This window comes from Galeopterus variegatus, unplaced genomic scaffold, assembly GCF_000696425.1.
Source record: "Galeopterus variegatus unplaced genomic scaffold, G_variegatus-3.0.2 Scaffold118, whole genome shotgun sequence".
Taxonomy (NCBI): domain Eukaryota; kingdom Metazoa; phylum Chordata; class Mammalia; order Dermoptera; family Cynocephalidae; genus Galeopterus; species Galeopterus variegatus.
The window spans coordinates 993500-1005939 of NW_007726229.1; the positions used below are offsets into that span (position 1 = coordinate 993500).

Consider the following 12440-nt stretch of genomic DNA (forward strand, 5'->3'; position numbering starts at 1 on the left):
TTCCAAATGAATAAAAGTTTTAAATGACAAAAAGATGCTAAAATATTCAGATAAAAGCATGGGGAAAAAATTCCTTTAAAACCTTGGAGTGAGGGGCCGACCCTGTGGCGCACTCGGGAGAGTGCGGCGCTGGGAGCACAGCGACGCTCCAGCTGCGGGTTCGGATCCTATATAGGAACGGCCAGTGTGCTCACTGGCTGAGCGCGGTGCGGACGACACTGCACCAAGGGTTGCGATCCCCTTACCAGTCACGAAAAAGACAAAAAAAAAAACCTTGGAGTGAGGAAGCCTTTTCTAAGTAATACTCAAAATAATAGTCATAAAAGACTGAAAATTTGATTATATAAAAATAAAAAAGAAATTTGCGTGATAAAAACCAATCACAAGCAAATTCAAAAGATAAATGTCAAACTAGAAAAAATATTTCCAAGTCACATAAAAAAACTGGCAAATATGCCTGTATATTAGGAGTTCCACAGGGTGGTTAAGAAAATGATCAACAGCTCAACAGGAAAATGGCAAAGGAGAGATGATTCACATAAAGGACTTACTATATAATTAGTACTTATACACTAAGTAAACAGAAAAGTTCAGCAGAGTGAACACCAAACTTAGCTCATGTTATCTCTAGAGAGAAGAGGAAGTCTGAATAAAGACACATTTTTAACCCTACTTAAATATATATATGTGTGTGTGTATATATAAACATGTATTATTTTAGCTATTTAACAATGTTTTTCACATAGAAAATTTCCTCAGAGCATTAAATACTAATTAATAAAAGTTAAGGGGAAAAAAGCTTCATAAACAGCCACTCTATTTAAACTTACACCACAACATGACCCCAACCAAAGAATTTTCTGGTACAAAATGTAGATTTTCTTTATCTTCATTCCCTGACATCCGGTGGCTCCTCTTTATACAGGCTATCAAGATTCTGATCCATCACCACAATTCACTAGTGCATGAACCCCAAAATAACAAATGATAATCCTAAATGATTAATCTAATCCAGTTTCACAAAAACAGACACAAATTCTTTAATATCAACGATCTGAACATGTATTTACAATATTTACTTGTAGTTGGGGAACAAAATAAAATGGTTTTGTTACCAAAGATGCTTATATATGGATCCAGAGTTGTTAATCTATAAAGAGTTCATAATAGGAACTGATTTTTCTCTCTCCTAAGGATGTTTTGCAGTCATTAAAAAAAAAAAAAAAGTAATTCCATTTATTAGCCTATACACTAATCACATAATTTTCAAATGCCCTAAAGATAAAACTGAGACACTCTCCCCTGAACAGGTGTAAACAGACATATAGCTGAGTTACAGGTTGTCTAGCACTGTCTTTAACTCTTTTTTTTATACATGGCTGGAGGATAAACATAAACTATGCAGATTAATGCTGCTATAAATTCATTATCTCCAACTTCAAATGAGCCCTATATAATGCCTGATAATCCTTCCCTTTTCTAAATTGCCTACTCTCCTCAAACCTCTGGCCTTGGCACCTCTCCTCTCTTTTGGGCCTGTCCAGTAAAAAAACACACTCCTGGGCCGGCCCGGTGGCGCACTGCTACAGTGCGCCGCTTGGGAGTGTGGCGGCGCTCCCGCCGAGGGTTTGGATCCCACATACAGACCGGTTCCCGCTCACTGGCTGAGCGAGGGGCGGGCGCAGCACCGAGGATTGCGATCCCGTTGCCGGTCCCGGTCCGGTACGGGAGCGACACTCCAGTGGTGCACTGCTACAGTGCGCCGCTTGGGAGCACGGTGGCGCTCCCGCCGAGGGTTTGGATCCCACATACAGACCGGTTCCCGCTCACTGGCTGAGCGAGGGGCGGGCGCAGCACCGAGGATTGCGATCCCGTTGCCGGTCCCGGTCCGGTACGGGAGCGACACTGAGGGTTGCGGTCCGTTGCCGGACACGAAAAAAGACAAAAAGGAAAAAACAAAACAAACAAAAAAAAACACACTCCTTCAACTTCTTATCTGCAAACTTGCCTGCAGTCCCAACTATTCATCCCTTTCATTTGACACCTCAAACAAGAACACACAAATGGTCCTCAAAAAGCTCATGGAAAGATTCATTTTTTCAACTGTTTTTTTTCACGAACTTTTTGAAGTACCCTCATATATCCTACCAACATTTAGCTATCTGAAAACTTCACTGCCATCTCACTCAACATGCCTAAACTGTGCTCATTATCTTCTCTCCAAAACCTACTCCTTTTCTTGCACTCCTTAAGTGAATAAGTTGCCTATGTAGGAAATGTTTGCTTACCTGTAGGTAAGCAACATACATGTTACAGTATGTAATAACAAAGTTTCCTCCTAAATGTCTTAAGACTCCTGCTATCTCAGTCCTCCCTGCCCACCCTGTCATATTACAAGTCCTGTAGTTCCTTGAGTTGTCTTGCATCTGAGCCTTTTAAGGTTTGTCTCTGCACAGAACATTCTTTTTTCAAGATCTTCCTAAGCCAATGCAATCTTCAGATTTCAATCAAGATACCCTGTCCTCACTGCAGCTGTCCCCAAACCAGGTAGGTTTCCTTGCTAAGTTTGGAGTTCCCAGAATATCATCACTGTTTAACATGTCCTCACTTGGATTGAATATTTTGGGGCCAAGAAATATATGATCATGTCTATCTAAGATGATATTGTGTTCCCAACACTGAGAATAGTGTCTGAACTTTATAGTGCTGAATAATGAACAAGTATAAATGACTTAATAAAATACATCAACTTACCACTTATTTGTTGTATAGATCCATTTAAGCCTGTCATTCCATTAATTTCTCGAAATGTTAGGAACTGTCCTGTCTCAAGTTTGTGTGGATGGTTTTCAAGGCAAGTGACAATGCCGGGATTACCCTAAAAATAAGAGTAATCTATTAAAAAACAAGATCATGTATTCTTTTAATACAAATTTTAAACTCACACATGACAATGACAATGTTATCATAAAATTCTCAAAACCAAAATTCCAAGCCATTCTTCTCCTCCATTAGTAAAGGCAAGCCTTTAAAATAAAAACAGTCACAAAATAATGATCAATTTATTACTATTTTTTTTAAACGAATGTTGAAAATATACTTTCAATGTTTGGTGTGAGATGTTCAGAAATTCCACAGAATTCAAATATTTCACAGATTCAAAGATTTTGGGGACTTATAAAAAAACATTCTAAATTATCTGTTTTTTGTTGTTTTTTTTAATTTTGGCAGCTGGCCAGTTTTCTTTTCTTTTTTAAAAGATGACTGGTAAGGGGATCCAAACCCGTGGACTTGGTGTTATCAGCACCACACTCTCCCAAGTGAGCCACGGGCCAGCCCTGCAGCTGGCCAGTTTGATTCTTGCTGACAAATCTATATTGCCTGCAGTCACCACCATTCATCCCTTTTAGCCAAGCCATCAAACAAGTACATACAAGGAGTCTTCAAAAAGTTCATGGAAAGATTAATATTATCTTTTATTTTTTTCGTGAACTTTTTGAAGTATCCTCGTGTATCCTACCAACACCTACCTATCTTGAATACTTCATTGCCACCCCACTCACCCTTAACCTTGGTGTTAACAGCAGCACACTCTTACCAAGTTAGCTATCCAGCCAGCTCTATCTAATGTTTTAAAGTCATGTTAGAAAAACTTTGTGAGGGCCAGCCCATGGCTCATTTGGGAGAGTATGGTGCTGATAACACCAAGGCCATGGGTTCGGATCCTATATAGGGATGGCCGTTTGGCTCACTGGCTGAGCGTGGTGTTGACAACACCAAGCCAAGCGTTGAGATCCCCTTACCAGTCATCTTTTTTAAAAAAAAAAAAAAAAAAGAAAAAACTTTGTGAGCATAAAAGATAAAAGGCCTCACTCTGAAGATCAAAAAAATATAAGGAAGGAGGATAGACATTTTAAAGACAGGAAATTGATAGTTTACACCTTGAGCAACACTTCAAAGTAAAGAATCAGCTTATTTCCTATACTATTCAATAAAAGAAAATACCAATACTATCTTTTAGTATAGTATAGATAGTAAGAATCCATACCATATTTTGGAGCTTATTCAAACAGTGTATTATTCTCAGGGACAAACTAAAACCAACTAGAGAAAATAAAATGTTGACTAAGCATTAATATGCCTGAAAGAATAACTCAGGTAAAATAATAAACCAACTCTGTAAGCAAAAAGATACACAGAATAATTTTTCAATAAATTTTTCTTAAACAGGCACAAGAAAGACACCATTACACTGGCATTAAAAATAAAGCATAAAGACAGAAGCACAAATACTATTACGACAAGGTATATTATCATTCCCTTATATTTGGCATCTTTTGGGCTTTAGTGTAAGTTGACTAAAAAGAGCATAAATAAAGTAATTATTTAGGCTAAAAAGAAAGTATTGAAAAGGAATCATAATGATTTCTCCAGTTCTTTTAGGAAATAAAAAATTAAGCTTACATACCGAAAGAGTGTGATTAGAAGAGTGTGATATGAAGGTTAATTAATTCTTAAACTAAAAATAAAGTCTCAGAGACATATAAGAGATTAGAAAAGCTTTTGTCTAAAATAACTTAAGTGTGTCTCTTCTCGCAGTCAGTGTTAGGCCAGGTGACTTGTGACATACTTAGTGCATCCATGATCTGACACAGTAAACAGTTCAGTAAACAATGAATCACAACTTATGTCCCAAAGGAACATGGCATAGAACAAGATTAAAATTAAAACTTATGACAAGAAAATATTGATCTATCAAGCATTAAATAATGTTAGAAGTCCAGAATACTTTTAACAATTAATATTCCAATATCAAGTTAGTTTTAATATAATGCAATCAAGACATGAACTAAACATTCTCATTATCTTATGACACTGTAAAAAAAAAAGCATTGCATGTTATAATATTTTGCTAATACTATCTTTTTAGAAATAGCATTCACCTCAACATTAAAATAAAAATTTTAAAAAGTTCACTAATATAATCATACTTGCGTTATGTTTGAAATGAAAATTTCTTTTGGTTCTTCTCCTGTTGTATCTGAAACTTCAAATTTATCACCAAAATCACAAAACAACCGTGACCAAATTCCATGTATATCTGCACTGATGAACTGTGAAATGGTAAAAGCAAGTTCAAGCTTGTTAATTTATATAAAGAAAAAAAAAATACAAAACACAAAACAGCTCAACCATCTTAGGCCCTTTCATGATAAATACATTTAATAATTAAATATATCTTTTAGAACATAAAGTAAATTACGAATAGGATAAACTGTCTATAGATTGTTTTAGGAATCAAAAATTTTGGTGTTTGGCAAATGAATACTAGTGAAACAAAATTAGAATATCAGTGTATTGTCACTATACATTCTATGATTTTTAAATAAAAATTCTGTCCTCATAAAATTCAAGCACAATATATAAGAAACAGGTATCTTGGTTTAATGGTCTAGCAGTGAATTCTTATTTATTATTTTAGAAAAAAAGAATGGAGTGTCCATTCACCAAAAGCAGAAGAGTTAAGGGAAAATAAAACAGAGCTAAAAGCTGAGAACACTCTATAAAAAAAAAAGAGCTGAGGAACTGACAGTACAAATCATAGTCGTGAAAGGTAAAAATTATATTATCAAGCACAATCATAAATACTTTATTAAAAGCAATTTTTTGACACACGCATCATCTCCATTCCAAGAATATGTAAAGAAATGGTTTTTTGCTTAAAGCTATTTTTAGAGCTATTGCTAATAAAAGAGAAATCCTTATTCTATAATGCAGCTGATGCTGTATAAAATGGAATTTTTCTAACAAAACTAAACTATATTGATATTTGGGCATAAGACCATCTCTCATTAAAATAATTTATAACCCCTATTTTATGAAGTAGTTAATGGCTAATAGAACAACATTTCTCACCTGATCGTATTGCCTTTACAGATCAAAATGGGCAAATGAACCAATTTTTTATGAGACATAAAACTGAGGAGAAATTTAGCTTTTTTTAATTTAAAAGTTGCAAACTCCAGGACAATTTATTTCTTTCCAAAACAATTCTGAAGTATACATATATGTATCAATTATATAAACAAAGATTTTAATTTATAACCTAGTGTAATTACTTTGTAGAACTTCTGTGCTCTGTTGTAAATTTACCATCTTATTCATCTGCTTAAATTCTAAACCAGGACCGGCCCGGTGGTGCACTGCTACAGTGCGCCACTTGGGAAGTGCAGTGGCGCTCCCGCCGAGGGTTCGGATCCCACGTACAGACCGGTTCCCGCTCACTGGCTGAGCGAGGTGTGGGAGCAACACCGAGGGTTGCGATCCCATTGCCGGTCCCGGTCCGGTAAGGGTTGCGATCCCATTGCCGGTCCCGGTCCGGTAAGGGTTGCGATCCCATTGCCGGTCCCGGTCCGGTAAGGGTTGCGATCCCATTGCCGGTCCCGGTCCGGTAAGGGTTGCGATCCCATTGCCGGTCCCGGTCCGGTAAGGGTTGCGATCCCATTGCCGGTCCCGGTCCGGTACAGGCGCGACACTGAGGGTTGCGATCCGTTGCCGGACAAGAAAAAAGACAAAAAGGAAAAAAAAAAAAAAATCTAAACCACTGCACAATGATCTAAAGATTGTAAATATGTTAAGTAAATACCATAATACAAAAATTTTTAGTACACCTATATCGCACAATATCATTTTGGCTAAGTGCCTACCTCAAAAGAACAAATAGCTTTTTCCTTTTTCCAAAGGAACAAATGACCCCAAAAACAAAGGAGTGGAGTTAGTAACTTGTATTCAATTACAGGGTAAGAATTGTGATTTTTCCCATCTAAACCTGTTCACAATGTCACCACCGTGCATCTAATTATGCTGAACAAAAATCTAGAAGTAATTTTTGATTACTCTTTCCTTCACAACTCACATCCATCCACCCATCCACAAGTTCTGCTAGCCTTTTTTACAAAAGATACCTCAAACTCAATGACTTCTCACTATTTCTGTTCCCACCTCTTTTGTCAGACACCAGCATCTCTTAGCTGGACTAGTGCAATAGATGCAAACTGATCTAGCTGCCTCTACTCTACTAATCCCACAGTTCTCTTTCTTTTGGTTCTCTTTCATGACCCCTTCATACTCTTAAAAATTGAGAACCCAAAGAGCTTTTACTTCTGTGAGTTACTGCTATTGATATATACTGTGTTAGAAATTAAAACTGAGAAAAATTTAAAACGCAAGAATACACAAACACATATTCCATTAGCTATCAGAGCAATCACATCACCACAGATCATATAGATTCTGTAAAATTCCACTATGCTTCATAAGAGAATTAACATGAAAAAGGCAAATAATATGTCAGTAATATTATGAAAATAGTTTAACTATGTAGAGCCCTTGAAAGGGTCTCAGGGACTCTCCATGTCCTTGACCACAGTTTGAAAACTGCTACTAAATAGTCTACTCTCCCTACAGCAAACCAGAGCGATCCTTTAAAAATATCAATAAGATCAAAATTCATAGGCTTAAAACTTAAATATTCTCACAGATCGCACAAGACATAGTCCTCTATCTACTTCTCCAAATCTAATCTTCTGGTATCTCTTACTCCTACTATCCTCTCCTCTTTATCTAAATCCATTTTGGTCCTAACTTGTCTCTTGCTGTTCCTCAAACATACCAAGCTAATTTTTACACTTCCAGGTCTTCATACTTGCTGATCCCACTGCTTTGAATGCTCTTCCCCAGATCCTTACAAAACTGGTTCTTTCTCATTATTCAAATGTTATCTCCTCAGAGAGGACTTCCCCAAACTCCTAATCTAAGAGAACTGCCACTGGCCCCACATCATGCAGACATTGTTCTCTTTTCTTTACTCAGATTTTTTCTTCATAGGACTTGAAACTATTTGAAAATACATCAAGTATTTATTTGCTTGTTTACTGTACATTTCTCTACCAGAAGGTAATTTTTATGAGTAAGAAAATTTGTCTGTCCTGTTCACTAATGCATTCCTAGTGACTAGAACTGTATCTGCTACATAGTAGATGTTTAATGAATTTTTTTTTTTGGTGGCTGGCTCAGACAGGGATCTGAACCTTTCACCTTGGTGTACTACACTATGCTCTAACCAACTGAGCAGACTGGCCAGCCCCTCAATGAATATTCATTAAATGAACCAATGTACATCTTGAAAACCACCATCATACCATATTTAAAGTTAGATGATGAATTCAGTTTATCATCCTTTCTATTCCTAACTACTACCTTCCTTAGTTTTGGCACTTTATCTATAAAACAAATGTGGGTACTATTTTTAAAAATAGGAAATGAATATAATACCAAAATCAAAGAGAAAAATCTCACTGTGTTTGTCCTCATGTAAGAAGAGTTTCTTTTTTTCTTTTTTTTTTTTTTTGTCTTTTGTCTTTTTCTGTGTCCGGCAATGGATCGCAACCCTCAGTGTTGCCCCCATACCGGACCGGGGACCGGCAACGGGATTGCAACCCTCGGTGTTGCTCCCGCGCCTCGCTCAGCCAGTGAGCGGGAACCGGTCTGTATGTGGGATCCGAACCCTCGGGTGGGAGCGCCGCCGCGCTTCCCAAGCGGCGCACTTATCCAGTGCGCCACCGGGCCAGCCCCAAGAGTTTCTTATATAACCCACTGAGAAGCTACAAATTCTAATAGCAAAAGTGTTCTTCCTTTGGTTAACTACATGGCATTATTAAACAATACTATTACCTTGATTGGAGGGCAATGAGAGTGGCAAAAATCATTGATCATCTTCTGCAATGGAAGTTTCATCTCAGTCAATATTACACACTGTTAAGAATACAAGAAATTAAAGACTAGAAAATGCACAATTATTTTGGTAATATATAACAATCAGAAGCCTGTCAATTTGTATTGTTCTAAAGATACACTGTAATCCTTGTAAAAAAATTACTATCCTATTGTATTCCATCGGAAGATTAATACCTTGAGAAGTACAGAATAGCAAAAGTAAAAATAACATATACAGGGGGAAACCTGCCCACATTAAATTCAATTAACATCATAGACTTCATAATTAAGAAGCAAACCTTAATCTCCTGTGTGGTATTTATGTACTCTAAATAGTTGGAGATTTGTTTTATCTGTTACTATCATGGAAATACTAACACAGCCACCAGAATATTATTTTCATGCTAGCTTAAAAGGGTGACAATTACATGTTTAAAAGATGCATTAGGTGGCTTAGTTTTCTTTTACTTCTGAGATTCAACAGATTCACAACATACTAAACTTCTGCTTTATGATGATGTCATTAGTGAAACCACTAGGTTCTCTTATTTAAGACAGCAAATAATAGTTTTCAATGCTTACTTTAATTCTTTATGATTACCCTGTAGGTAAGTAGAGAAGATTTTTAAATTAGGTTTTATTGTAAGGATCTTAGACTCATAAAGGTCAAATACTTTCTTAAGGTCATTTGTCCACCAAGTAGCAAAAGCAGAGGTAGACTGTCAGTCCAGAGCTTTCCTTGCTGCTTGTTTCCATGAAATGGATAACTTAGTTTTACTAGAACATGTCCAGGTGTGGATTTAGTTTTATTTATGTAGCTCAGAATATGGTGTGCTTCCTCCATGAGTCTCTCACTCTTTATACACATCTTGTTGGGTATACCATGCAAGGCCCTGACCATTCTTTACTCAAATCCATTTCTCATGATTATATTTACTGTGTAAAGACTTAAGGGATGAGGTAATGTCTTCCTCAGGGACAAAGAGAAAGCTTATTTACTGCTTGCTATAAAATAGGAGGTTCCCCAATCTAAGTGTTCTCCAAAGCAGTCCACTGCATGTGAAGCACTGAGCCCTCTACATTGCACTAGTGGAACTTTGGGGGGTAAAGGAAATGCAATATAATGCTTATACTTTTTGGTGTGCTCTGAGTGATAAAGTACTTAGCCCCTGACCAAGGAATCTCATGTTTTCTGCCAGAATTCAGGAAACAATAACAGGCTAACTTATTAACTTGTAAATAATACAAAATCAAACCCTAGACCCAACATATATCAAATCTGAGAATTTGTGTTTTATCAGTGCTAGAAAATTCTCAGCCATAATTTCTTTGAATATTGCCTTTTGCTTACATTCTCTTTCTAGAAGTCCAATCTCATAAATTGAACCTTTTACTCAAGCTCTCATTTCTTTTAATCTCTCATTTACATTTTCCCTTATTTCTGTGTACTGCAGTCTCAGTAATTTACTCATGCTTATTCAGATCTATCTTTCAATTTACTCACACTTATTCCAGCTATATCTATCCACTTTATCTATCTACTAATATTTTAATTTTTAAGACTATATTTTATTTCTAACAGTTTTACTTGGTTCTTTATCACATTCACCAGGTCTTTTAAAAAAGTCTTATTTTTACATTGCGTATTTAATCCCTTCTTTTATGATTCAGTCAGTTTGAACATCTATATTTTATAGTCTCTATCCAAAAATTCTATTCTCTGAAATTCTTGGAGGTTTAATTCTGGTTTGTTATGTCCATTGACTCTTGATTATGTTGAATTGCTTTTTCCTGTCTTGTTACTTTGAATTGTGAACTCAAAGGAACTTTATATATTGGAATACACTTTGCCTAGTTGAGGGTATATTCCTCTAGATTTGTTTAGTTTTGTTTATGAATGGCATTCTAGGGTATTAACATAAAAAGTAGTACTATTGTGGCAAGTTCTCAGCTTGGGAATTTCTAGACCACAAATGATTATAAAGTTGACCTCCAAATCTATGAGAGCAGGCCTATGGTTAAGAATTTCCAGAGAAGACCTTTATTTTTCATCCGGAACTCAAAAGAAAACAGACAAGGTTCTTATTCTGATAAAGATTGTTCTTGTCCACCCTTTCACTGAGGGTGTAGTTCTCTGATGTTCCAGCTTATGAAGAGGGGGGAAGTCTCAATTCAATTTTTCTATCTCATGTATTCCTAGGTCTGCATTTTCTGTTTCTGTGTGACCATTAATTTACAAGAAACTTGGTTACTGTGACAGGCATCCTGTGGTCCCTAGGAGTGACTACACACAATAGCTCACTGGTTTTCTTTTTGCTACCTGTTCATTTTGGCCTGTGAGCACTTCCCTTACATTAATTTGAGCTCAGGTTATCATTTAAAAGGAAATCTGTTTAGCAATTTTAGGTGTTTTGTAGCAGGACAAATTTTAAGTTACCCAGTACAGAATGGGCACTGATTTTCAAATGTATAACAGCATAATTTGATCACACGAAAAACTGGTCAATCTAGTCACTTTTAGAATGTCAAAGTGCTGGGAATTTGTTGTAGTTACTTAAGAAATTGTCACCTATGGTAGATTAATTTACTGATCTGTATATTTTACTCCCCTGTAATTATACTGTTTGCCCGTGGCTTTAGGAAGAGGAGTGTACTTTTCTGCTCCTTGACTTTGGCTTGAAAATGTGACTTGCTTTGGCCAATAGTACATTAATAGAAGTAACATAAAAGAGACTTGAAATGTGCTTGGGTGGTTAGACTTGCCCTTTTATCTTTCTTCTTCTATCTTTGTCTTTTATTGCCATGAGAACATGACCTGGGTGGCTTCCTGGTCCCAGAAAATAGACATGAAGCAAAACCCAGACTCCAGAGTTCAATCCAAACTGAGTTTAGCCTAGAATAGCTGAACCCCACCTGATTTCAGATACATGAGGAAGAAATAAATGCATGATGCTATAAACCACTTGAGTTTTGGGTAGGTTTTCATGCATAATATTGTGAAAATAGCCAACTGATATAACTGCTTTGTTGGTAGTTCTTAGGCCTCTTCCCTAAAATGAAGCATTTAAAAGGTATCATTCTAATAGAAGTCTTAACTTGAAATTTTTTGTTCTGCTCCTCAATACACTAGGTTAAATTAGTTATATCATACTAATACTTAACAATTTACCTTGGAATCTGCCAAAAACATTTAACATAAAAAGGAGTACTAACCTGGTATTTATCTAAGAAGGTGAGATCTGTGGATTCACTGAAAGGAACAGAAGATGATGCGACATGAACGTATGGATTTAGTTCAGCAATATGTTGAAGTACAGCTTCAGCCCTAAGAAAACCAAAATATTTTTACTATTCTTTTGTTCAATATACTCAGTCTCTTAAAGGTAGACACTTTAATGACATGAGCAACCCGACATGTTACAAAATTTCAATGAAAACTTAAAAAACTGTAGAAAGGAAACCAAAACTTATCTTTACAGATAACTATACCATCTTCAAATGTACTGTCATATTCCACAGTAAGCCACATAATCTCAAAGTGTACCCTTATAGTTCCAAGCTCTAAGCTCAAGTTTCTTAATAATTAGCAATACTAAAGACTTCCATTAATAATCTCAAAAAAATTCATTTCTAAGTAGCAGTGTTATTGTATCAAAAATCTGACA

General features: G+C 36.2%; 1 protein-coding gene across 1 annotated transcript in view; it reads right to left on the minus strand.

Annotated features, from left to right (window-relative positions):
• The window catches only part of UBA6 (ubiquitin-like modifier activating enzyme 6), a 69436-nt gene that overhangs the window by 39841 nt on the left and 17155 nt on the right, over positions 1-12440 (minus strand). The window contains exons 6-9 of the mRNA XM_008587349.1: positions 11989-12100; positions 8734-8814; positions 4992-5114; positions 2755-2878 (exon numbers count right to left, since the gene is read on the minus strand). Of these exons, the coding sequence (XP_008585571.1) occupies positions 2755-2878; positions 4992-5114; positions 8734-8814; positions 11989-12100 (440 nt within the window). The remainder of the gene's footprint in view (positions 1-2754; positions 2879-4991; positions 5115-8733; positions 8815-11988; positions 12101-12440) is intronic.